The sequence below is a fragment of the Equus asinus genome, chromosome 2 (assembly GCF_041296235.1).
Source record: "Equus asinus isolate D_3611 breed Donkey chromosome 2, EquAss-T2T_v2, whole genome shotgun sequence".
Classification (NCBI taxonomy): domain Eukaryota; kingdom Metazoa; phylum Chordata; class Mammalia; order Perissodactyla; family Equidae; genus Equus; species Equus asinus.
The window spans coordinates 65,013,265-65,038,810 of NC_091791.1; the positions used below are offsets into that span (position 1 = coordinate 65,013,265).

The 25,546-nt window shown below is 42.9% G+C and overlaps 1 protein-coding gene across 22 annotated transcripts in view; it reads right to left on the reverse strand.

Moving 5' to 3' along the window:
- KCNMA1 (potassium calcium-activated channel subfamily M alpha 1) overlaps nt 1-25,546 on the reverse strand; it is a 714,937-nt gene that overhangs the window by 121,902 nt on the left and 567,489 nt on the right. For 14 of the 22 annotated variants that reach the window (XM_014836994.3, XM_014836959.3, XM_014836933.3 and 11 more), the window contains exons 17-18: nt 24,694-24,780; nt 17,863-17,939 (exon numbers count right to left, since the gene is read on the reverse strand). In XM_014836994.3, the coding sequence (XP_014692480.3) occupies nt 17,863-17,939; nt 24,694-24,780 (164 nt within the window). Of the gene's footprint in view, nt 1-7,316; nt 7,491-17,862; nt 17,940-24,693; nt 24,781-25,546 lie in introns of all 22 variants that reach the window. The other 8 variants (XM_070491092.1, XM_044761686.2, XM_014836986.3 and 5 more) reach the window with 1 other exon arrangement.

Below are 25,546 nucleotides of genomic sequence, written 5' to 3' on the forward strand. Positions count from 1 at the left end.
GAGGCCTCAGTTTATAGTGCCTCAACTGTGAATAACAGTTACTACCTCATAATAAGGATTAAATTAATTAATATTCATAAAGGACATAGAACAGTGCCTGCAATGACGCAAATGCCATGTGAGTGTTAAATCTAACAACAACATACACACATGCATACACACACACACACACACCCTTCACGTGTTGGCAGAGTACCTTGCATATAGTAAGATTAGAGACTACACTAAGTTTAGTCTTAATGTGAATCCAAATTAAGCAATTGGCCATTTCCTAGAACCATCACATTAACAGCTATTAATGGGTAATGGAAGACACCTACAATGAGAGTAAATCTGTCTGGGGAGTGGGCTTATGCTCAGATAAGACAAAAACATCAACCTAGCCTCAAAAGGGGAAAGCAATTTTTCAGCAAATCTTGGTAGGCCTCACTCTCCTTGTCTCTTCACCACTGAGAATGATCTGTTTATAATCTCCACATCCACTCCACTCTGAAAATGGTTCCCATTACGCTGTTCTGTGCTCATTGCTTCTAGACTTAAACGCAAGTCAAAGATCACAAACACTAAGATCTTTCCCATAGGCATGCTGGCATATGTCCTAAGTTTGTTGGGCCAGATGACAAACGCCCATCTCAGATGAAGGAAGCATCCAACTGAAATGATGGGCACCATCTGAGAAGGGAGGATCCTAAGGCATGATTGAGAGCAGAGGTGCTGAGATCAACTGCTCGTTTCCGTCTGGATGGGATTTGAAGGCAGAATGTAGTGGAGCCTGTGCTGTCCCACAGGCCTCTCTCCAGTGGCTTTACACCATTATTGGTCTGATACTAATTTGAGACAATGGCCAATCACAGTACAACAAATTAGCCACAGACACGTGATAGCAGTCAACTCAGGGGGCTATCCTGAACGCGGGCTGGGGGATTCCCTGTCTCCATGAGCCACACATTCCCACAGATGTTTCTAAAAGCCTCTTCCCAGAGGCCCATTTAGAGAGAAATCAAATGCAACTTCGACTTAATTAACGTTTTAAATGATAATGAATACAATGTAGATTCATAGGAGGCATTTACATTGTGTTGTAAAATTGATAAAAATTTAATAACTCTTTGTTAATAAGTTATGTCTCTCCAGACCCATAAAGCCTAAGGCGATGCAAACTCCAGACTGGTGCAGGTGGAGGCGGGAGGCAGAGATGGACTTGACATTTGCTCCAAGCCTGCTCTAATTCAAACCTCTGCTTGTTCATCAGTACTTTATTTCATACAGTAAAGGTCAGGATTTGGGCTCAAGGCAGAGCCTTGACAAGAAAGCTCAAGTGAAAGGCGGGCTGGCCCTGACATCTGTCGCCCGAGATAGCAGAGAAGAGGGAGACGAAGAGCTAACTGGCCTCATCTGTCCTCCACCATGGAGGCAAGATGGAGAATGTGCTGCCTGGTGGTAGGAGCTGTCAGGGTGAGTATCGTGACAACTGGCACTGTCTTGAATAAAAATGCAAACATAATTTCCATGTCACCTTGCATAAGGACCTCTGCTCAGCTTACTTGTGGCACGCCAACGTCTTTTCTAGTTTGTCCTTGAAGAGCCCAGTCACCTATTAAAGCATCATATCCCTGGGAAGGGAGGTGTCCAAGCAATGGGGTAAACACAGGGACCCTTTCATCTTTCCTCATTCTGACCTTTTTACTGCTCGTCTCCCAACTCTGTTGCAAAAGATTTCTTTTGAAAAGTTGACTGCCTTTTGCCTACTGTTCTATTCTCTTTCATCTACATGTGGTGCCTCTTCATAGCGTATTTACCTTAAAGAATTTAACAATACTTTTTTGGGGACAAGAGGAGAGCAGAATGAAGACCCCAAATGAAAGCCAACTGCTTCCCCTGACACTAAACTGAAAAAAACCAGCTGTTTCCTACGTATGAAAACCTAGTTTGTTTGGAGCTCTTTAGAGATGGGTAATTTAAGGGATTTTTGTCAAAGGAAATTTTGCCCAGGCATGATTTTTGCTTTGCAATGCTGATTGAATGAGCTGACCACTGCGTAAGCACGTAGGAAGGCATATTTCCAGTCAACCATTGCTAAATATGGCTACCACAAAATCAAGTGAGAAGCATTGGCTTCTGTAGCCTTGCCCATTACCAGAGCAAGTGCCATAAGAAGCCCACCCAGGGACATTATTAGTCTCAAGGAATGACTAAGTGGCTGCCTAGCCCTATTGTCCTCCTGTTTTCACTTCCTGCAATGAAGTGCAGATCACCGAATCAGCACTCATGGGCCAGGGATAGCGAAAGAGCTAGAATTCAACGGCAGCTTTAGTGTTTGGTGTCATGAATATTGAGAGAGGGAGAGAGGAGAGAACCATACCAACATGCATGAGGAAATGAGAGAAACTGCAGACCCAGAATGAATGGGCTTAAAAAAATGCATGGAAAACTATGACGGAATTGATTTGGGCTGAGCTTCCTCTGGCTCTCATTTTTCGTATCTTTCTATCACTGATGGGTGATGGTAGGAAGGGAGAATCTTTGGTTTCAGGGCCCAGAAGTAAAATAAACAAATAAAATTTAGGATTGAGGAGCTTGAGGGAGTCACCCAAAACTATACATAAAAGGAATGAGATAATTCTAGGCTGTTGATTTGTAAATGAAGCTTATTAAATTGTCTCCCTTTAGCAGGCATTGGAGACTGTCGGCAGAGAGTGTGTCCTATTTTAGACATTTTCCTAGAGCTAGCTGCACCCCGCCTCGTATCTGATTTTACGTACTCCACAATGCCGTCAGTTCATGGAGTGACTTTAGTTCTATTGGCAATGTTAATTCTCTGCCTGTAGAAACTAAAGGCTACTCGGCATAAGGTGATTTTTGTTTATTATCTGAAAAGATTCAAGATTACACTAAACTGATTTTGGTATGGCTCCCTTCAACCTAATCGTATCGGACTTCTCTCAACTTAACCAATGGAGTCGAATGCCTCCCTGTATTATATTTCTGTTCAAAATAAAAGTCATGCACAATTTAAAATTAGCTCCAGTAGTTTGCAAAGGTTGCAACTGTACAGGTTTAAACTATCAGCAAATTGAAAGGTTGATGTGAGTGATCACGCATGTACTTTAGCTAGAACTATTTCCAAGTGCAAGTCTAAAGATCTGTCTCTCTTCCAGCACATGATTAATTTGTTCATGCCAGGGTTACTGACGGTTTGTGGCCAGCCTCATGTCAGGCAGCTCTCAGCAGGCGTGAATCAATAGGATCCTATGTTGTCACTATATCATAATTTTAATTGTCCCTTTTTATTAGACTTAGCAATCAGATATCAAGCAAGACTGAAATAACAAGAATAGATGCTGAACAGAGAAAAAGGACCATTTTACAAAATTATATTGAGGGGAAATGAGATTGATATTTATCTGGGTGTGTATGTTGCTACACACACACATATGCTTTTTTATTGAAGTATAATTGACATACAATATCCTATTAGTTTCAGGTGTACATCATAGCAATTCAGGAGCCCTCGTACACTGTTGGTGGGAATGTAAATTGGTGCAGCCACTATGGAAAACAGTATGAAGGTTCTTCAAAAAATTAAAAGTAGACTACCATACAACCCAGCAATTCCACTTCTGGGTATTCATCTGAAAAAACAAAAACACTAATTCAAAGAGATGTATGCACCCCTATGTTCATTGCAGCATTATTCACAATAGCCTAGACATATATTTCTTATATTTGATAGTACTAGAATACAGCTACTTCTGTAAAGTCTGGGGCTCATACCATCCTAGCGTCTTTTAAGAGAGCTAGTACCCCTGCCCAGGACCACACGAAGTGGAAACAAAATTGGGATGATCAGAAAATGGTGCTATGTACACGTATTCTAGCCTACCATATTGAACAATTCAATCTTGCCAAAAATAGAATTATCTTGTGATGCATCATCATAGGTCACTCATTGCTTTTACTTTTCTGACACTGTTCTTTAAATCTTTTGTAAATGAGTCCTTCTTCTCTGCAGATATTTTTGTCAGCACAGGCTGGCCTTACACCTCCTGAGTTCAACAGAAGGAGACAACTGTTAGAACAGCACGTGACTTCACAACCGCCAAAGCAAGGTGATAGGCCACGCCTCCAAGGAGAGGTGCTTGGAGCAGGCAGCGCCTGCTGTTAGAAGGCAGACTTCTAAAACTGTGTGAACACTTTTAATGTATTACCACTCCCCTGGGAATTGGCTACTTCTCTTCCCACTTCAGAAAATGCATAATGGGACTTTGTGTTTCAATTTAAAGCCCCTTGAAAACGGAAATCTTTCCCCTTACGAGAGAAAAAATAGTAAGAAGGCAAGAGAGAAATGAATTAGGCAGTCTCCAAAGCACACTGGCTCAACTGGGAAACTGCGACCAAAGCAAGCACCGTAATAATATAATGACCTTTAATGAGTGTCTTGGGAAACAATACAGCCCTTGCAGAAAAGACAAAGGGCAAAACCCATCATGGCTCTGCTGACACTAATTCAACATGATTTTCAGAACAACTAAAGAATGTATGAGAAGTAATCTGATCCACCCATCTGACCTCACTTTGATTCAAGGGCCCTTCTCCTGCCATTTCTAATTGACAAACCCTCTACATTTCACATCTGCTCATATTTAATGAAAAGCCCACTCTCACCACTGCTCTTTGAGTCAACTAGCTCTGTCAAATGGGCACCACCCAACCCCACCACCAGTGAGGGAAGCCCAGGGATTGCTCTTGGAGCTCTGCCAGTGGAATTCCACAGAAAGAGAGACATTTTTTAATTGGAGAAAAAGGGCTTATGTGGGCACACGAAGGGGCTCAAATTGAAATGGATTTTTCTAACTTATTATTAATGGTCAAAGGTGAGTGGTCTCACCCACAGATGGATGAAATCTGCTTTTGTTTGGTGGAGTGATGACAGCAGGGAGACTGATGAAACAGAGGAGGCGAACCCCCCTGAGCTGTCAGTACCAGTTAAGTCTTCAATATACAACCCAAAGCCCCATGTTTTCCACAGTAAGGCTGATTTCAGAAGGGTAGGAAGGAGAGCAACCTCATGCACAGGATGTTTCTGAGAGGACAGGACAATCCCACCTCAAGTTTTTCTTCTCCTGGCCTCTATCAATGCTTGGATTAATTTGCAGAGCTGAATAATCCCTCCAGTTATGGTTTCTCCCGGATAAAATGGAAATTACACACACTGGGTATCATGGGCCTCCTGCAGAGGACACAGATTTTTCTGTGATTGGTATGGGTGACCAGTGCCAAGACATGACCGCAGGGCCCTAGTTTAGAGCCTGAGTGGCTCCTTCCTTTTCTCCACTGAATCTCTGGCCAAGGTTTTAGAGCCTAGTGATTATCTGAAAACAGAAGATGAGCCTTAGGGCAGAAGGATAACCCAGGTGACTGGTGGTTACATGTGCCACAATCAAAGAGATGTGGCCAAACTGTGCCACCAGAGCTCACCCCTTTGCCTTTCCTCTGCAGCTCCTAGTGCCTTTCCACACACTGTAGACAAATTCTTTGTGTGGTTGTGACCTCATCCACCTCGGTAGTGTCATATGGACTAGAGAGAACTCTTAGGGTAAGGATAAAAGGGTAAGGGTTCATACTGTGGCATTTGTAAGAAAGATGTTAAAGGAAACTTCCTTTCTAAAAAGTTTGTTTTTAAGCCAATGTGGTTGGGACAGTCCAAAATCCCTCTCAATACATCCTCCATAAGGTATCACTTTTACAAACAAATGTCTCTTGGCACTGTCTGGAGGGGCAGTGAGTCATGAATCAGAAGATGAGTCTCTGGTCCCAGATGGAACTTCTCCAAATGCCTCTAAGACAGCTCAATGCACAGATCATGCCTCAGACCTGAACTGCAGGCACAAACATCACACCTGGCATGGCACAACACTCCGCTGCACGCAGCGAAGTTAGGGCTCCCTCAACCCTGGAAGCCTCAGTGGATCACCATCAAACAAGCACACCCCACAGGGACCACCTTCAACACCAGTACATGTGAGTTGAGCAAGTAATACTCAAGAGTTTAGTGCTCTTCTCCATCCTTGTTGCCAGTGTGAATTAACTCCTGTTGGTGAAAGTTTAGTTCAACCGGCTCTGGGCACTTAACGAGAGAGAATGGGTGTCAATACATGTGTTGGGTGCTTCAAGAGGAGGGATGAAGCACAGAAGGAAGAACTTTCTTCTATCTCCTGTGCTGCGAAAATGTGAAAATAAGGTTACAGCCACACTTTAAGGCATCCCTAGTCCTCCCGTGGAACCACAACCCCTTCGGCCCTTAGATGAGGACCCAGGTCCCAGCATCTCAGTGTATGAGCTGGAGCTTTCAGTAACATCACCAACAAACTATGTCAATAAAACACAAGCAAAGTCCACGCTGAATACCAGTGTGAGGGAGGTCTCAGGAATCTGGTGTATCTCAGCTTTGTCAGCTACCAGCTGCAAGACCTTGACAACTTCATTAACATCTCTGAGCGCGTGGGTGATAAAGACGACTGACCTCAAAGGCCTGTGCAATGTACTTAGGGAAATCATGGAGGTTCATGGCATACAGTTTTTGTTGTTATTTTGCTAAAATTGCTACAAGATATCTTAGTTAAACAGGGGGTTATATTTTTGGAAAAATAAAAGATATTAATGGAATGATCTTTTGAATTAGTCATCTTTCTGAGGGGAAGCTGTGGAATCCAGCAGTCTATATAGGTTGGCAGATTTAGAAGACTCTTTTTCAGAACAGAGGACACAATCTGGCGCTGGAGGAATGAGACACAGGGTTAGGGAGACACACTAAAAAATATCTATCTGCATCGAAACCTTGTTGTATTTTGGAAGCCATCTAAGCTCACTAAAAGCAACTTAATGCTGGAGTTGGCTTGCTGTCTCTACACCCTTTTCCTCCCTCCCTCTGACCCAATCCAATGTCTATCCTTTCCCCAAATATTAAGATATACATTTCCACACATCTCTCTATTAACGTAGTATTTGATTAGCTGTCACGTTAGTTTCCATCGATATTTACTTAAAGGAGAGAGGGAGAATATCACCAGACTGTACTATCACAGTCCTGCATGCTATTACAAGAAGCATGAGTTAACAGAGTGGGAAAGGAGGCCTTCCCCAGCAAGTACACAGTGACACAGGCAACTGGGGAAACACATCACCACACACGAGGTCACACGGGGAAGAAAACATCAGTCCGACGGACTCACAGAACCCACAGGGCAGGACACAAGATGGGGATGATACCACAGACAGCACAGACATGGAAGTGCATGTGTTGGGGTTAAACTTACAGGCACGGAAACTGGTGGAGCAATCATTAACAGAGACAGAAGAAAGTGGGAAGGTTCTCTCAAGGGTGTCCATGTTACCACGCACACGGCCTGACATGCACGAGCAGTCACGCTCAGAACGTCCGCAATCAAAACAACATGCCCGTCGCATTCTCTTGTAGATGGACATCTTGGCTATAACCATGTGGTTGGATGAGAGGAGAGGAAGAGCGGTAGTTAATGGCAAGGTCACACACAGCGAGGCAGCCGGAAGGGAGCTAAAGGGATTTAACACAGGTCTTAGTTCACGTTAACAGTCTTGACCCAGAAAAAAATGCAGAGTGACTTTTGGGAACAGTTTGGTTGTACATCAAAAAAAGCAGCAAAAATATAAATTGCTTTTATAGTCTCCCAAAGCTATTGCATATTATTTTTCTCCCTTAGGTAAAGTGGGAGACCACAAGAAAAGAGCATAGCTGATTACAGTCAGGTTCTTGGATGAGAATAAGAGCACATTATAGACAGCAAAAATGTAACCAACATTTTTCCCCTGGCACAATTAATACAGGAGGACAACATACACACACAGCCAATCCATCAATTGCTTATTTGGTACCATAAATGGTTTTTGCAGATGCAAAAACATCTAATATGTAGGCTTCCTAATTTCCATCCATTTCTGAGCATTAGGCAGAGGCTGGGACAAGCTTTCATCAAATTAGATGTAAAACGATTACATGTTAATATAGAATCTGAGGATGCCTCTGTTGAACTTCCCCAGAGTGAGTTTACATGATGCCTACAGGAATTTAAATTTACTCTTGACAGAACAAATATCCAAATCTGTCCATATAAGAAATGCAGCTACTCAAGGCTAATGCTGCGTATTTGACATTAAAGGCAGTTCACAAATAAGAAATCACCAAAAGCATAAGAGATGTTGGTCTATTGGAATGCATTTAGCTACTCATGGGTGTATTTTCAGCTTAAAGCTTAAGAGAATCTGAAAATCGCATCTGCTCTTCTCTTCCCACCCACCAAAAAGTCAGAAAGCAATTGGGCTATTGGTTAATCATAATTTTTTCTTATACAGAAAACATTGATTAAAATAGATTAAAAATTACAAAGCATGAAATAAGAGAATAGATCCCATTTAAAATATCTTATTGAGATTTGCATACAGCAATGATAGTTCTAAAGCTAGTATCAGAGGTTCTGTGCTGCCTGGGGATCCACTGTGGGTGCTAACCTACAAAAGTTGGTGGACATCACTGTAGCAGTTCTCAAGGCCCTTGACCTTTACCCTTCAGGTCAATTTATATTCCAGTACAACAAGAAGCTTTTTGTACCTCATTTTGATGCTACAACAGGCAAACATGTTTGCTTTCACTTAGCATGAACTGGCTTGCTTCTTTCACAGAATGGGAGAAGAATTCATATTTATTCCACGGATCACAGTCAAATTGCAACCTGAACTGGAGAGGTGTTATTCCCTGGGCCCCCACCTTCCATTTGGAAAGCCATTTTTTCCCCTCTTTCTTTTTCTTTGTGGAGAATGGTTGCACTTTTACTTTAAAATATGGCTTGTGGTTTTGCCCTCTTTGAGTGTTACAGTCACCACGAAGAAGGGTTTAAATCTCTCGAATGGGTCAAGTCCTGTTCTAAGACCTTTATGACTTGCCATACAGTATATTTGTCAAGCAAGGGTAACGTTATGATTGTGAAGAACAGGCACGGGGGGGATGAATGAGAGATCTCTTCAGCAGCAACTCCATTCCTGTAAACGTGGCTCACGTCTTAGTGGCACATTCTTTCAGCATCCTAGCTAGTCAGTTGTTCAGATCATCATCATGCAGCCCTAGCCCCGTTCAATGCGTGGAACATCATTCCTGAGCTCAGCATTTACAAAAAAAAAAAAAAGTTCCACTATAGCATTTGAATCAGAAGAATTGAGAAGGTATGGTGTGAATGCCCAGACACCCTAAACAGCAGCTGTTGAAGTCAAGAAACGGGAAAAAAGTCTTCAGTTGAAGACATGAAAATAAAGTTATTTTAAATGCATCCAGATCTGGTGTACGACTTGGGGAGAAATCGCTTGTTTTTTCTTTCTTAGTTCTTTTACTAGAAATATTGATTTGTTATTTACACAGAGGAGGGAAACGAAGATGATTTTTTTGTTTCACTGCAGATAAATTGTTTTGAAAAAAAATTTTAATCAAATGCTGTAGTAGAAGAGAAGCCCATCAAACTCTGAAATGCTATGCTTCTCATTAGCAACAGTCCCTGGTTTTCATTTCCATACTGCCATTTTGTGTTCATATACAATAACAGAATCTGACACATTTATAGCAAAAGAAACTTCTTATATACTATTTTTAAGGACAAGGGGAGGGAGGTTGGAGTGAAATAACTTTTGAAATGATTTTGTGAGAGGTAAGCCTATCATAGTGGATGATTTAAACCTCCTACTTGATAAGAGTCCAGGAGGAAACACACTTCAAACCAGTGCCTCTCAGGGACTGTTTGCAACTGTTAATGTTGGCTGTTGTGGAGACCATGCATTGTTCTAAAATTTCATATTGTTAGCATGCAGGAACAGGCTGAAACTGGTAATCGAAGCAGCAAAAAACCATTTGCTATAAGAAGATTAAATGTTAATTATAAGCAGTCACATTCCAAAGCAGCTTGTGCATAAAAAGGAAAACATGCTATTACTCGTCATTCCTTCCCAGTCAGCATGTTTACACTCACACCAAATACAAAATAGAAATCTCAGAAGACAAACAAGCACCGCCACAAAAAGTCAGCAAGAATGATCAATGAGAGGCTCAAAGACAAGACAGAAACGGTGAAAAAATGATTGAGCCCCAAACATTCACAAACCTTCGTGAAAAACAATGCCTAGACCAAGGTGCCACCGACTGGGTGAGTGGCTCTTTTGCTCTACTTCTGGAATACTTTATTTTCATTGGCCCCCTGTCAGGTGTCTTCACCTATATACTTCCAGGTCGACTTTCTTAAAAGGTAAGGCCCATTCTGAGCTCCCATCTGGTGGAGTGATCTGTCAGACTTGAAGGATGTCTCCCAACCAGGAAAAGCCTTCCTCTGGGCTGTGATATGAGTCACAAACAAGCTCTTTAACTAAAAGCAGATGAGGATCTGTCCCCCTGGTGGTAGCTGTTCCAAAGGTGTGGACACTCTGTGTGTAACATTCTACTCTCAAGTTGTAAAATAAAATTATATCAAAATTAAGTTGTGGACCTCCTGATTTGGAAAATACCACCCCTCGTCTCCCTCAACTCTCCCTCTGGCTTCCTGATCCTTTGATTTTGCTTTAGGGAACCATGAATATTCAGAACCACTGGTATTTTACTTCCATTTCTCCGTCATTGTTTCCTTGTCTAGAGTTCACGTAGGTTAGATGGTTAATTTCAGATAGCAGAGTACCACTTAAAACTCCCAAGGTTGGGTTTCAAAGAGCAACTTTGAAAGTTTCAGTATTTATTTAAAACAGAAGTAAATTTCATAGCTCTACTCCGTGGCCACATGAAGTGCTCTCTTTCCTTCGTTGTTTGCTGATCTTTTTTACATAGTCATCTGAGGCTCTCTTCCTAAATCCCAAACCTCAGGAAAGGCAGTTTTCCCCAGGGTTTCAATGGTAAAACAAAGTAGACCTATGAGGACATCTAGTGGATCTGTGTGGAAGAGCAGCTAGCTAACGGACCACCTGAACCAGCTAGCCTTTCTTTGAAAGGGAGTAGAAATAGGACGGTGTGTGTCTCTAGGAAGTGAAATGTGTGCAGTGTCATCTCAGTTCACTGGCTTCTCACAATCTACAGCAGATGTTTAGGGGGCAGCGGGACAAAGGGGTGAGAGGTTCAAGGAGGTGGTGCTAGAGTGTTCAAAAGTGGCAACTGGCGAGCACATGGGCTCTGTAGCCATGGCCAAAAGAGTAGGACTGCTTCAGTACCAGCTAGCTGGGTCTCCAAGCCCTACTGCAGCTTCCTGAGACGGGAGACAGACGGAAGCCAGCCTCCGGTAGGTGTGAATGCTGCAGCTACTTGTCATTCCCTCTTAGGGCTCTTGGGACGTTATGTTCAATCAATTGCCCCATAGGCTGGTGTAACTCCAGGAAAGCAGAAAAAAAAGCCTCCAGGGACTCAGTTTTCTCTTTGGCCCACATCATAAGGTTCTTTTTCTTGGACCAGTGCCACAGATTCAAAGAGGTTATGTGGTTGCCAAAAATTAGACCCTGGGTCTCTCCTCCCAAGATCTCTGTCCTAGCAGTTTTACGATTTGCCAAAAAGCTTTTACTTGCTTTCCTTCACCACAATGAAGTGGATATTCAACCAGCATTTCCATATGACTTCCTAGTGCTATTTCTAGAGACAAAAATAAAAGAATTTCCCTAATGGACATCATCAAAGATATCTGTTTACTTTTAAGTGTTTAAAACTGGAAGATTTCTCAGACATACCCTTGGACAACTTTTCCTATATTTTCAAAAGTGGTGATCACAAGAAAGGAAACCTGTGGAGAAATGGCTGCTGTCGATGTGGCTTAGTTACTGCTCTTTCCTTGCGTCAAACTGACAATCAGCTGTCAAACGCAGGTTCTCTGCTGGTTAGCCCTTCCCAGCCAAGCCTGCAATGGAAGAGGGAGTTGGATTCCATCCTGTTCTCAGCACCATCTGCCTCCCACATCAGCAACAAAATTTTCAGCCAATTTCCAATTGCAGAATCTTAATTTCCAGGGTGGATTGGAAGGGGCAGGAAAAGCAGCACTGGACTGTGAGGCTCAGGTGGAGTCTTCCAACAGCTGGGGAGAGTATTTTAGGTTTCAAATGGAGCAATTTAGGGGAAGACTGGTGTGGAAGAAAAAAAAAATCTGCCATTCAGTTCACAGACACCATCAGATCACAACCTCATGTTTAAAATCAGTCCAGTGAAGGGCTGATTATTTCAAAGCCAGAACCCTGGAGCTGCTCTTTACATGCCCAGCAGGAACTAAAATGATAAGTAAAAATATGCATGGGAGAGAAAGTCCACCAAGGTGTAAAGCTAAGGCATTTGTCTGATGTGACACTGGGAATCAGAGAGCACTCTTTCACGTCCTATAAATGAGGAATGATGTCTTCACTTTGCAAAATTCCTCCTATTAGCTTCTGGAGGGAGAAGAGAGATCTTCCAGGTGGTTTTCCAAGAACAGAAAGAACGGAAAGAAAACACTAGTTAATGTCAGCAGCAAGAGCACACAGAGCTAGTTGATCCTGCCCTCAACATCATATTGTGGCTGGGGTGGGCAGAAGAAGTTGGCACTAGAGTTGTTTGTTGATTGACATCACGTTTTCCCTCCAATTCTGAAGGACTGTTGGATACAGAAGGCAGCTCTGTAGGTATGAAAGTGGTTCATGCGCTCATGCCATCCTTAAAGGTGTTCTGCAGATAAAGGGAACCACGGAGTCAATTTTGGCAGAATTGTGCATCAAACTGAAGAAGGTCATTGTTTTGTGTTGTTTGTACATGGAACATTCTATACCCTCAAACTCTGAAGACTAGCCAAGATCAGACATCCAACTTGACTCTTCTGCTGCAAAGGAATATGAAAGGACTGAGTTGCTGGGACATCTTCTTCAAATTTGAGGGTCGTTGGACTGAACTGGTCTGCAGGTTGCTTCTAGTTCTCAGTGGAGTCTTTTGTACATGAGTAAAGACCTGATGCTCATTGCTGGTGCCACTGAAAGCAGCATTGCTCTAAGTCACACACAAAAATACTGGCCTTAAAATTGCCGCATCTTGTCGGCTGAGAGGGATCCTACCCTTGAATCAGTTAGAGGCTTGAAGACTTACATTTACTTGTCCAGACTTCTCCATAGCTCACTAATGAAATGGAACGTTCTCCTTGAGCCATATTTTCCACCTTAAACAAGTAAATGGATTTTCCAAGATGCCTATATTCCTAATACCCATAGAGATAGAGGAAGTGAGTATATCCTAGTGGGTACTGATTGAAAAAGAAACTTTATTTTAAAGCAAGGAAACTTCATAGACTGTAGGAAATAATTACCACTGTGGAAAGACTTGTCTCCAGTAACATGGTTTAAATACTCGCAGTCCCAAAACTGGGCAGCCAGTTAATCCTCTAGCAAGCACTTTCTCGTATAGAGAGGCACAGATATTGTGATAAATATGTCACTCTCTATGAAATATCTCTATGCTTATATATAAAAATATATACATTTTTACATATAAAGTATTGGTACATATCATATATATATCACAACACAGGAATATATATGTAGCATATATGTTTCCTTCAGGATAGGAACTCAAGCTCAATAGCAGAGGAGATCAAGTATAATTTATCAAAGGCAAGCATGACAATGACCCTCAATTGACGAGGCATCTAGAGCTAGAGTGGTAATTACCTCAGCCCACTCAGTGTCCCCTAAAGGTCACTGAGACAAGGCCTTCAAAAGGAACACTGTTGTCAAGGTCTTATTTTCAAATGGAAAAATAAGACAGCACCAGAAGCTGGCAAGAGGCTGGGAGTGGGTGAATGAACGGAGGCGTGCCCTGCTCTCAGGGTTCTCTGGCTCCAGGCTACTCTGCGGACGGTGCTGGATGAGGGAGCTGGGGCAGGATGTCACTGCTACATGCAACACAAATACCAAAAGAAAAGAGGAACTGAAACTGTACAGAAAATAAAAGAAGTATCTCTTCTAGAAAAAGACAGGGGAACTGGACTCTGGGCTTCTGGGAACCCGTTTTACTCACAATATATCACTACCAGTGTGCAGTTAAAATAGAGTAGGGCCCGTATTCCAAGGCAGCAAAGAGGAAAAAAAATAAATCAAAAATATGTCAATGATTAGAAGTTAAAGAAATTCCTTCAAACACATTAATTTAGGCATGACTTGTCCCCTAGGAGTCCACCCTTTGGCAAACTTTTAGAGGCTATGGAGGAGAAAATGTAAATCATTAGACCAGCTTTGTTACACAGAGAAAGAAAATCAGTGAGTAGTGGACTCTGAGAGCTTGCTCCTTGGCCAGAAAGTTGAATTTGACTCTCTTCCTTGATGGAGAGCTATGAAGAAATGGAAAGAAATGCACAAGTTAAACTATACTACCACAGAATTTTCAGAAATGGAATGCCCACATTCAGTAGTTCTCCAGATAGTATGACACGAAGCATTTAAGGTTACTGAATGAAAGCGAACAGGGAGGTGGGGGAAGGGTTAGAAGCGGAAGAGCTAGGTTGGGAAGGGAGGGTTAGGAAGTTGTAGATAAAGACCAGTGACTGTCAGCAGCTCGGCCCTCATGGAGGTGTATCATTCCAGAGTGAATTATTAATACCTGGCCTAACAGGTTTGGAGAAATGACTATGTGGGTCAACTGCCCTCTCCAACTCAGGGCACCAGGCAATGTGCATTCAAAGGCACAGGAACTCCCCCAAAGCACTATTAACAATTCTAGCTCCTTCTAATGAAAGTTTCTTTGCAACCAAAACCTATCTTCCCCAATTTCCTCACTTTCCTGGTATGCATGGGGAGATTCATGCTTAATAATTCATTTTATTCTAACCACCCCTTACACGTACACATCTGCATCCTGCCCTCTGTAACACAGGCTGCTATGGCCTTTTAATTAGGAAGAACCATGTCTGGACAATTTGATTGTTATGAAATATTAACCTCACAGCTGAGGGTGTCTATGAAATGAAGAGCCCAAGGCAGGCATGGGGTGCAGAGAGAAGGGAGCGAGACCCTTGTCACACCGGCTTGGCTTTGGGGAGGTGGTCCTTTTGTAGCATCTGTGCCGAGCATGATGGGGGATCATACGCTTCATTAGCTGAACCAACTTTAAGGGAAATGAAGAGAATAAAATTATTCCAAAGACTTATGTGCCTCTCTCTCCAGGATGAAGTTAAAGTCAGCTTCTGTTTGCTTGCCTGGAACCATGATGGAAAATTATCCTAGAGGCCAAATCCTCATTTCTAGAGACTTAATAAACTGTGTGCTGGGTTCCACTACAGTGCCCTGTGAGGAAAATTCCAGTACCAGAGTGGAAGTCAAAATGCTCTCTCTTCATCCTTCCACTTCCACTCTTGCCTCCCTAGAATCTGTTCTCTGTCCAGTCACCAGGAAGATTCTTTAAAATAGGAATTGATGATGTCATTTCCTTGCTTAAAATCCTCCAATGGATATATTTATTATAGGACTAAAACCCAAGTTTCTTACCACAGCCCCGCCTTCCTCTCTGATCTCTTCTTGTACCACGCTCTCCTCAATCCCACCAGCCCCACTCGCCTTCTTCCTTCCCTCAAACACTACAGACTTATTCCCACCTCTTGGCCTTTGCCCTTGCTCTTCTGCCTACCTGGACCGGGTCTCAGTGTCACCTCCCAAGGGAGGCCTTCCAGACCTTTCAGCTAAAGCAGCATCCCTACAAGGTTCTTCACTCTCTCGGGCGGTCTCCTCTCTCTTCACAGCACCTGTCTCCATCTGAATGGATTTAATGGTTTCTATGATCACTGTTTGTCTACATTCATTAGAGTGAAGACTTCAGGAGGGCAGGGACACTCGTTCCCTAGTACTAAAAATAGCACCTAGCACAAAGAAGGTACTCAAAAATATGTGAATGATTAATCAATAAGTGAATTTCACTGATACCCCCATGGACCTAGGTTCTCTGGCAAACATGCTGTCATGGGTTATTGGCCTCAACACTCTCCTGGGCTTCCCAACCACCTCCACTACAAGAGTGTCCTTACAAAGGAGTTCACCCTCTTGCATTTGTTCCTCTCTGTTTACTTCCACCTTGCTGTGTGCCTTCTGATGGAAATAATCTGGGACACGCCTGCTCAGCTGAGCTGTGCTTCTGTGTTCACAACCAGCCCCGAGCAGAGTGGGGTGCACTGCCTCGTGAGAAGGGCCTTTTGTGTGTCATGGAGTTGGGGGGATTGGTGGGCAGTGGGTTTGTTTTGTACCTTACATGCCCTTAGACGCTCTTCCTGGTAGGTTGTCATAACCAGAGAATTCTTAGGCCCCAAGAAGTTCAAGGCTCTTGTTCTGAGACATCAATAAATACTCATCTTGGTGAGATGTCAGAATTGAGTGAAGGCTGTGTGTTGTCAGTGGAGAAAAGGGGAACAAAACTGTGGGCCTAAGCTGCCCCAAACTTGGGAATCAGCCTGAGAGAATTTCTCCAGAAACTGCTCTAGACCAGGAGTGGTCCCCATGGGTATTTTTCTAAGAGAATGTCTTCTCCATGCTCCAGCAGAGTGATACTTATATCTCATTGGTTGTGTGTTTACTGTACCCCCCTTTGGGAGGGCAGTGAAAAAAGCCCTTGCTTCAGTTGGTGTATTTCAGGAATGGTGCTCTTCTGTCTGGTTTCTACTTGTGAAAAGTATTTTACGGGATGATCTTTCACAACTGGGTTCTTACTAATCAGACCCAAGGTCACTCACTTGTCCTTCTCTCCTGCAAAAAAAGATGAGGGCATTGAGAGCACAGTACCAACGGGCCTGAACGCCAGCCTGTTGGGTCTGTGTGACTCTCAGCAATCTCACCCTCACACTAAACTTAAAGCCTTGGTGTCCTCTTTTTGTAAAACAGAATTAGTAACACCCCTGCTGCCAATTACACAGGGTTACGGTGAGGATCAAAGAAAATAATGATCCTAAGAAGCTTTGAAAAGACCAAATCACCATAGGAAGGAAGGCATCATTACTACTGTTGTCTTTAGGGCTGTGAACAATTTCTATTAGGCAATGCAACGTAATTAACTGCAAAAGGCACAGGCTTCTCAAGGAAACGCCCACTTTAAGCCCCGGTTTCTCAGGGGCTCACAATCCAACATTCCTGACTGACCATATCTTTTTTAAGAGGCCCCACTGGCAAGCTGCTTTGGAAGGGATTTGAGAGAGGATATGCAGGAGGCTGCTGAGCCCAATCTAGTCCACCCCAAAGGGCATGTGTTTGAGGCTGGTCACTGGGACAATGGCAAAGCCCATTGGTGATGGCCAAGTTCTTTTCTTAGGCTAGTCTAGGGGTATCACAATTGAAAACTCCAGTCTTTGGTACCAAAACCTGCAGCAATCCCAAATGGAAAGAGAGTGAGCTCCCATTTGGGAGACCAAGTCCTCAGACTCAGTTTCCCTCTCAGCCCTAGAACGGCCATCTTTACACTTAGTCCCCCATCTGCTGGAGATCTCTACGCAAAAATATTCCCTCCTTCACATCCTGAGCTGTCCTCCTTTTCACACACTGTACTTACTTTGTTGGACTGGACGCATCTACCTGGGCATCCCTTTAGAGTCAAGAAGTGGGGATTAGGTACTAGCTTCACTCCTGGGTGCTGATGGTGGTGATTTCTCATCCTCTGCTTTAATAAAGCGAGGACAGATATTTATTTCCTATCTCTTTAAACTGCTGGGTGAAACACAAACATATGCAAGAAATCTCTTGATGTTTAGTGTTTCTTTAATAGGAAAAGGAGAAGGGAAAGGACTTTGGGGAAAGGGAAGGAGAGAGGGAGGGAAGGGGGAAAGAAACACTACTTACGCCGTTTGCAGCCACATTTTTTTATTCTTTTGGGATCTGTGATGTCATCATGACAGGCCTTGCAGTAAAAAAATGCCCTGGAGAAAGAAAATGGAAAAACTGACACGTTTCATAATCCACCCAAATGAAACGAGTACCACATTTCCTCCACTGTGGTGCCAAATTAATGAAACACGCCAGCACTAATTTCCTTTAATCTTTTGAAACGTTTAGACATTTACAGACGGAAATGTTTGTTCCAAGACCATTTATTTCAAACACAGGACTCTGGAATTTGAGTTAGTGCTTCTTTTAATAAACTTTCATTTGAAAAGGAATGGGGGAAAGGTTGTTGATGTGACACAATGCGTCTGCTTGCTCATCTTTCATTTTTGAGAAGAGCATTCAATGCAGTTCATCAGGACATGTGGGCAACACCTGGATCCTAGGTGGGGAAGTTAAATATATGTCCGAAATTCTCACGATCTAGTCAAATACATTAAAGGGGAAGGATGATGTTCCTCAGTCAAATGAAAATATTAGCCTTGTCACTCTGAATGCACCATTTCTTTTCAAAGTGAGAGAGGTTGAGGAGGAAGGTGGAGAGGAAAAAACAAAAGTGATGCATCAAGCGAGTCTTCTGTCAAAATCCTTCTGGGATTTCACAGCCATATTGACTCCCAAACCGGAAGGACCAATTCCCATACTCTCCAGCCCTGAAACATGTAATAAATGAAGGTTTTCTTCTCCCTATGGGGCACAGCGCAGTTGACCATTGGACTGGGGTGGGCAGGGGGTATTATATGGTTGGGGTGGATAGAAGGACACTCACAGAAAGTAATCAATGAGAAAATCCCCTCCTCCGCCTTAAGCATCAATCTGCGATTACAAAGTACATTGGCTGTGTCAAAGTATTCTCGGTGAGACAAAATAAGATCATTCAAGGACTGTTTAAAAGGCACAGGGGCCAGCCCCATGGCCGAGTGGTTAAGTTCGTGTGCTCCGCTGTAGGCGGCCCAGTATTTTGTTGGTTCGAATCCTGGGCACGGACTTGGCACTGCTCATGAAACCACGCTGAGGCGGCATCCCACATGCCACAACTAGAAAGGCCCACAACGAAGAATATACAACTATGTACCAGGGGGCTTTGGGGAGAAAAAGAAAAAAAAAATCTTTAAAAAATAAAATAAAATAAAATAAAATGCACAGGGCCTAGAAGAAGGGCACTGGAGGCCTACATCCTTTCAGTACTGGGGAGTACAGTGATAAAATTCATTGGAACAACCTTACAAACTTCTGGATATGGGGACTAACAAAATCCCTGGCTTAACACTTTGACTACTCCCCATGTGAAATTGGATGCCCAGGATAAACATGGTCTTTCCTTGACCAGGGCTATAAAGAAATAAACACAACTCTTAACCCTTTTCTTCCTGGATCCCTGTCCATGTTTTCACAGGACTTGCATTTGTGATGGGCACTGACTGGAAGTCAATGTTAAGACTGTTGGATCTGGAGGAGGTCTTGGAGATAAGCAGCCAAAGTCCCTGGGACTCAGTGTCCTCATCCGTAAATTGAGGAGGTCATCATGACCTGCCCACAGCCATCTGGTGCTGGAATCTGGCTGGCCGCAGGACTTCTAAATCCAAGCCCAACGCTCCTTCCAACCTAGCAGCTCATCCACTATTTCGTTTTTTTTTTTTTTTTTTAAAGATTGGCACCTAGGCTAACAACTGTTGCTAATCTTCCTTTTTTTTTTGAGGGGGGGGTGCTAACAACTGTTGCCAATCTTTTTTTTTTTTTTCTGCTTTATTTCCCGAACCCCCCTGGTACATAGTTGTATATCTTAGTTGCAGGTCCTTCTAGTTGTGGGATGTGGGACGCCGCTTCAACGTGGCCTGACAAGCAGTGCCATGTCCGAGCCCAGGATCCCAACCCTGGGCCGCTGTAGCGGAGCGCGTGAACTTAACCACTCGGCCACGGAGCTGGCCCCCACTGTTTCTTTAAATGCCAGTTCTCATGCATGTTGCAAAAAAAGAAAAGGTAGCTGACTGTTTGCCTGGAGGGGCAATGTGGCTAAGAACCCAATCAGTGGTGACCTGCCTTGAAAGGGGAAGGACAGGAAAGGAGGAAGCAATTTTGCTTCCACTTCCTTTGGCCATTTTCTGTTCCATTTGATGCTCCTACACATAATAATAATGACATGAAAAATAATAGCTAACATTTATAGAGCACAGACTATAGGCCAGGCACTAAGCATTTTATGTGTTAATGAATTTGATCCTCAAACAATCCTTTGAAGGAGGTATGATTGTTATCTCTGTTTCATGGATAAGAAAACTGAAGCACAGAGAGGTTAAGTGACCTGCCCAAGGTCACACAGCTAAAAGTGGCAGAGCCAGGATCCAAATCCACGTAGTCGAGTCCCAGAGCCCAAGGTCTTAAACACATCTCTACTAAAGAGGTGATGAAATGATGATGAGTCTGAATAGATTGTTGAAAACATGAAGTGTGATTTCTTCACGAATTAAAGCTAGATTCTGAAATGAAATAACCACAGGGGCCAGACAGGTAATGAGTGAAATGGAGCAGGGGTGAGGGTCTGTGGTGAGCTGGAGGGGGCAGAGTATCTAAGCTCCAGCTGATTTTTGCCGAGTGGCACTTCTTTGCAAGCACCATTCTCTGCCTCTCACCTGCTCACCTGGCAAAGCCCCCGCCTTACAGCACACCTGCACTGAGCAGCTGAGTGTTGCTGGGGAAAGGAAACACAACTGTCCTGACTGATCTCATTTGAAATCCATGGCTGTGGATTTCAGGGGCCTTCCCACACTCCTCAAGATCTGCTCTCTGCCTCCTCCTCCAGTCTCACTTCTCTCTGCTCTCCTTTCCACTTCCTCTCCTGCTCATGTCACCCTTTGCCCAGGCAGCCTTTAGCTGGTGATCTTGACACACGCATCATCAAGAAGACCAGATCCACATCCTAAGAGGCTGGTCTTTAGGGTCTCCTTGTCCTCTGGTTTCCTGTTGTGTTTGGCCAGTGGGAGAAGCCAGCAGGAGACTGGAGGGTGAGAAGAGATGAGTTCCTCCCTGCCAGGTCATGAAATGGTAGTGACAACAATTCTCTCCTGAAGGACACAGCTCCTACCAGGCAGCCTTTCCCACACTCTGACCTCTCTCTCCAGGTTCTGACAGCCCTCCTGTCCCTTGACTCTGCACATCCAGGGTTGAGAGTGGCTCCCCTCTGCTGCTAGCTCTGGGGTGCTCTGCCATCCCTTGTTGACTTTCCTTAACTCTCTGCCCACAGCTTTATACAGACCCTTCATAAAACCCTCCTCCCTATTCGCATTTAAGTGTGTCATCTGTTTCTTCTCGGGACCCTTACTGATACAGCGCCCAAACTTACATCTCCATCCCTCACCTTTCCCTGGAACTCTAGAATCTTAGATCCAACTGCCTTTATGACATCTCCACATGTATGTTTAGTAGATGTCTCTGAATTAATATAATCCAAATAGAATTCTTAATTTCCTAGCGCATAAACTTTCTCCTCCTCCAGTTTTCCCCATCTCAGTAAGATGGAGCCATCATCCACCCAACTGTATAAGTTCCAAACCTAGGCTTCATTCTAGAGTACTCTTTTTTCCCCTCACTTCTTACATCCACTTCATCAGTGAGTCCCACAGACTCTCTAACATCTTCTGAAGTGGTCTCATTTCTCTCCACCTCCACTTACCAGTCTAGCCCAAGCTATCCTCTATCACCTAAACTCTGCAGCCGTCTCCACGTCTCTCAGCCTCCTTTCCCGCTCCACTACCTCCCATTCTCCACAATGTAGGTAGAAAGGCCTTTTAATAATAATCAGACTACATCACTCCCAGCTTAAAACCATCAATGACTGCATTGTATAACATATCCAACCACTCTATAAAGACTTATGGGAACCATCCTTCCTTTTTTCTCCAGCCTCATCTCGCCACTCCACTCCCCAGACACACTTTCTTTCCCTCGGCTCCCTAAACACAAGAAAACTGTTCGCACCATGTCTCCTCTTCCCTTCTGATCTTGGTATGATGGATTCTTTCCTATCACCTCCATCTCTGCTCAGGTGTCACTCCCTCAGAGTAGCCTTCACTAATACCCAATCTCAATCAGTGACCGAGCTGCATTAATTCTTTGCACCATGAATAAACAAAACTACAACTCTCTCCTCCCTAGAGTGTGAGCCCATGGGAACAGGGACTTCCCGCCGTTGTTCACCACTATTTCCCCAGCACCTAGTATAGAATATTCTAGAAAGTGACTGACCTACAGAGATGAATGAATGAATGAGTGTGAGAATGCTGCTCAGTAATGCTGGATCTGCAGTTTTTCAGGAAAAACCAGTAAGGATTTTTATATAAAGATATGACTTCTTCATCTTGGCAACCAATTTATTTTTTAAAATTGTGACTCACATGAATTATGTCTGTAAGCCAAGGTGAGTCAATGAGGCACCATTTTGTGACTCTTACATTAAAGAATATGTTCCAAGGTTATTTAAAAAGGAAACTATTTAGTGGCAAGAACTAAAGGACAAGTGCCCAAATGGTCATCCCAAAGTGAGCTCTCTAAGACTGGAAATGGATGGTTTCACTCCTCTTTTCCTAAAACACCGCATCTGAAACTTGCTACAAGGTAGAATCCATTCACTTCTTTGGTTGTTTTTTGCAGTGGAGGGTGCAAATTCAATACTAGATCATCATAATCTACTTTTCCATTTCTACAAAACTTGTTTAGTTTCATTCAAATCTCAAATGTCCAATCTGTGGTTTTTCTGCAGTCTTCATCTATTTGAAATCCCCTAACTGACAGCATTTGCTCTGACACATCACATACCATGGAAAATTACAGGCTGGTGTGGTAGCTGATTGTGTCAGCATGTATTTGTGAATACCATAAAGCAGTGAAATGAGACATACTGCACTCCCTAATATAGGAGGTAATTTGTTTTTTGGACTGCCTGGTATTTGTGACATTCATTAGTGAGAGATGCAATAGGAAATGGAATTACACAAATGGGAGCTTCATGTTATATTTGCTATCTGAGAGACACATGTGATCTGCGGTGCCGCTGTATTCCCCAGCCCCCGGACGTGGTGCTCAGATGCTGCTTTCAGCTTTTGTATCTCACAGTCTGGACGTGGGCACAACTTTCTCTTCCAGAGGTTGGGGGGGCTTCAGTCCCATTCACCCTCACTTTCTTCTCTCAGGTGAACACTGTTCTTGGGATACTCCATGAAATGGATAAGGAGGTTTTCCTCTCCCACATCTGAATAATGGCAATCCTTTCCCAATTTGCAGAAGTAAATTTAAGTGATTAGAGAGCTCACTTTTAAGGATTTTTTTTTTTTGCTTCTCCATCCCATTTTTTTTTCCCTAAAAGCTTCTATACCTGGTATGGCTAGTTTGCATAGAGTGAAGAGGAAGAAAATAATAAGCATCAGTTGTCAAATATTATAGTTCTGTGCTCAGCATGCCAGGCTCACCTCTTGGAAAATAATTAAGAACACAAGCTCTGGAACTGAACCTCCTGGTTTTGAAACCAGGCTTTACTGCTCACTCACAGTGTGGCTTTGGGCAAGTTAACCATGAGTGCTTCAGCTTCCTCACATGTAAAACTGGAATAGTAATGCCCCAAGCTCCTAAGGTTGTTGAGAGGGTTAAATGAGGTCAGCAATACCTGGCACCTGCTATTTAGGACAGTACTGAAACACATTAAACTCTATGCAAGAATTTGCTAGTATTACTAAATTTGGTAGAATGTGTGGATTTTCGAAAAGGAAAGACCAATTCCAATCTGGGCTCTGCCACTTCCTTATCTGCTGCATGGCCTTGCACAATTCATTTATCTCAGTTTTACAGATGAGAAAACCAAAGCCCTGAGTGTTTTAGAAAACTTACCTTACAAGGTTATTTTGAGAAGCAGCAATAAAATATGTCGAACACCTAGCACAGGCCTGGCTTTGAGTAGGAACTCATTAAATGAAAACAATAGGCTTATATAAATAATTACAGACTTTTATAATTTATTTAATATTTATTTAAAATATTTTATGTGATATTATTGTTGAGCTGAGTGACCTGTCTGACCATGTGAGTCACATTTTCTGCTAATTTTTTTTCTAGTTCATAGGATAGAATCAAATATAACAATATTCCATGGTGTTCTGCAAAGAGCTCTGTGATTTCCTAAGCTGCTTAAACAGGTTCAAGGGTACTAATAAAAGTGTCATAAAACATTGAGGCCAGTGAAATCCTGGGCTGTACCTGCAGATACTTAAGAATTGAACCTGACAACTTCAGCCGCTTACCTAGAAGACCACAAATAGAAATATAGCCAGCTTAGTATTTCATCTGAAGTTAATACAAACTCTTTGAGATTCCATTCAGCATTCAAGGTAGAAAATAGATGATTCTCAAGTAAATTTGCATGCATGATATTAAATAAAGAGTATAGACAAGGAGCCAGTTGTCCTATGTTATATTGTTCTGGTCATTAAGAATCAGGATGATTCTCTTTGGGACTCACTTTCCTCATCTGGGAAATGAAGGAGCAGGTAACTAGGCCCTCCTAGTTCTAAAATGCTATTATTCTAAGTCAAAGATGTGGAATTGATTATGTGAAGAGGAGTCCATGGAAGCATTTGAAAGCACACTCTCTTTTTCCTAAGACTAGCACCTTTTGATGCCCATAGACATGTCAAGAAGTTTTGGGGTTAGGGCCTTGTACATAGTGGAAGCATGCCCCAGCTCAGTGAATCAAGATGTCTATAGCTGGGCCAGAAAGAAAGGCAGGTGAAAATAAACTCTTACCTTTTAACTTCTTTGGCATCACTTGCGATGAAAAATCCTAAAGTACCTTCTTGGATCTTAAGATGGTTTCCAGGATTAATTAATATACTGCTCAACGAACAAAAACAAACAAAGAAGACACATTTGTGAGGTCACACTCTGAGTAAAACTTTGAAGGCACACTGTGCTGTTAATTTTATAGGGGGCCCACCATTCTTTCCCCAAAGATTTTTGTCTAGAGCCTGATGTCCACTGTCCCACACGTTTAGTTGAATAATGCCATCATAAAGCTCTACTGCTTAAGTTCCAGGCTGGCATTCTCCCAAATGCAGAAATCAAAGCAAATCTAGGTTTTAAGGCTGGGTTTGTATAATGAGGGTGCCATGATGGGCTTCTGACTTAAAGCAAAGTTCTAATAATGTTTCCCCTTGGAAACTGCTAATGGATGGTCAACATTGAGTGTTATTGGTCTAATAAAGCTACTGCCACACCAATTTCTCATTACATGACAGAGCATTAATGGGACCCCTATATGTATACAGACACATATATGTATACATACCACGTGTTACTGCAGGGAATGGTACAAGACACCTGTGACCAATGCAGAAGCAAACAGAACAGCTGCATGACACTGAGAAGAACATGGAAGTAGATTCCATGTGCAGCCTATGTAGAAAGAATTAGGTCTACCAGAAAAGTGAAAAATGAAAATGTCAGCAGTTGGAAATACCTAATGATTCCAGTCTGCTGTTTACAAACATGGATGGGAGTGCTTGAATGAGGTGCATGTGTTGTACATCCTGATTGGGGCAAACTAATTAGAAAACAAATGCAAATTACCCCTAAGAAAGCTTTCCCTGCAGGGAACTAC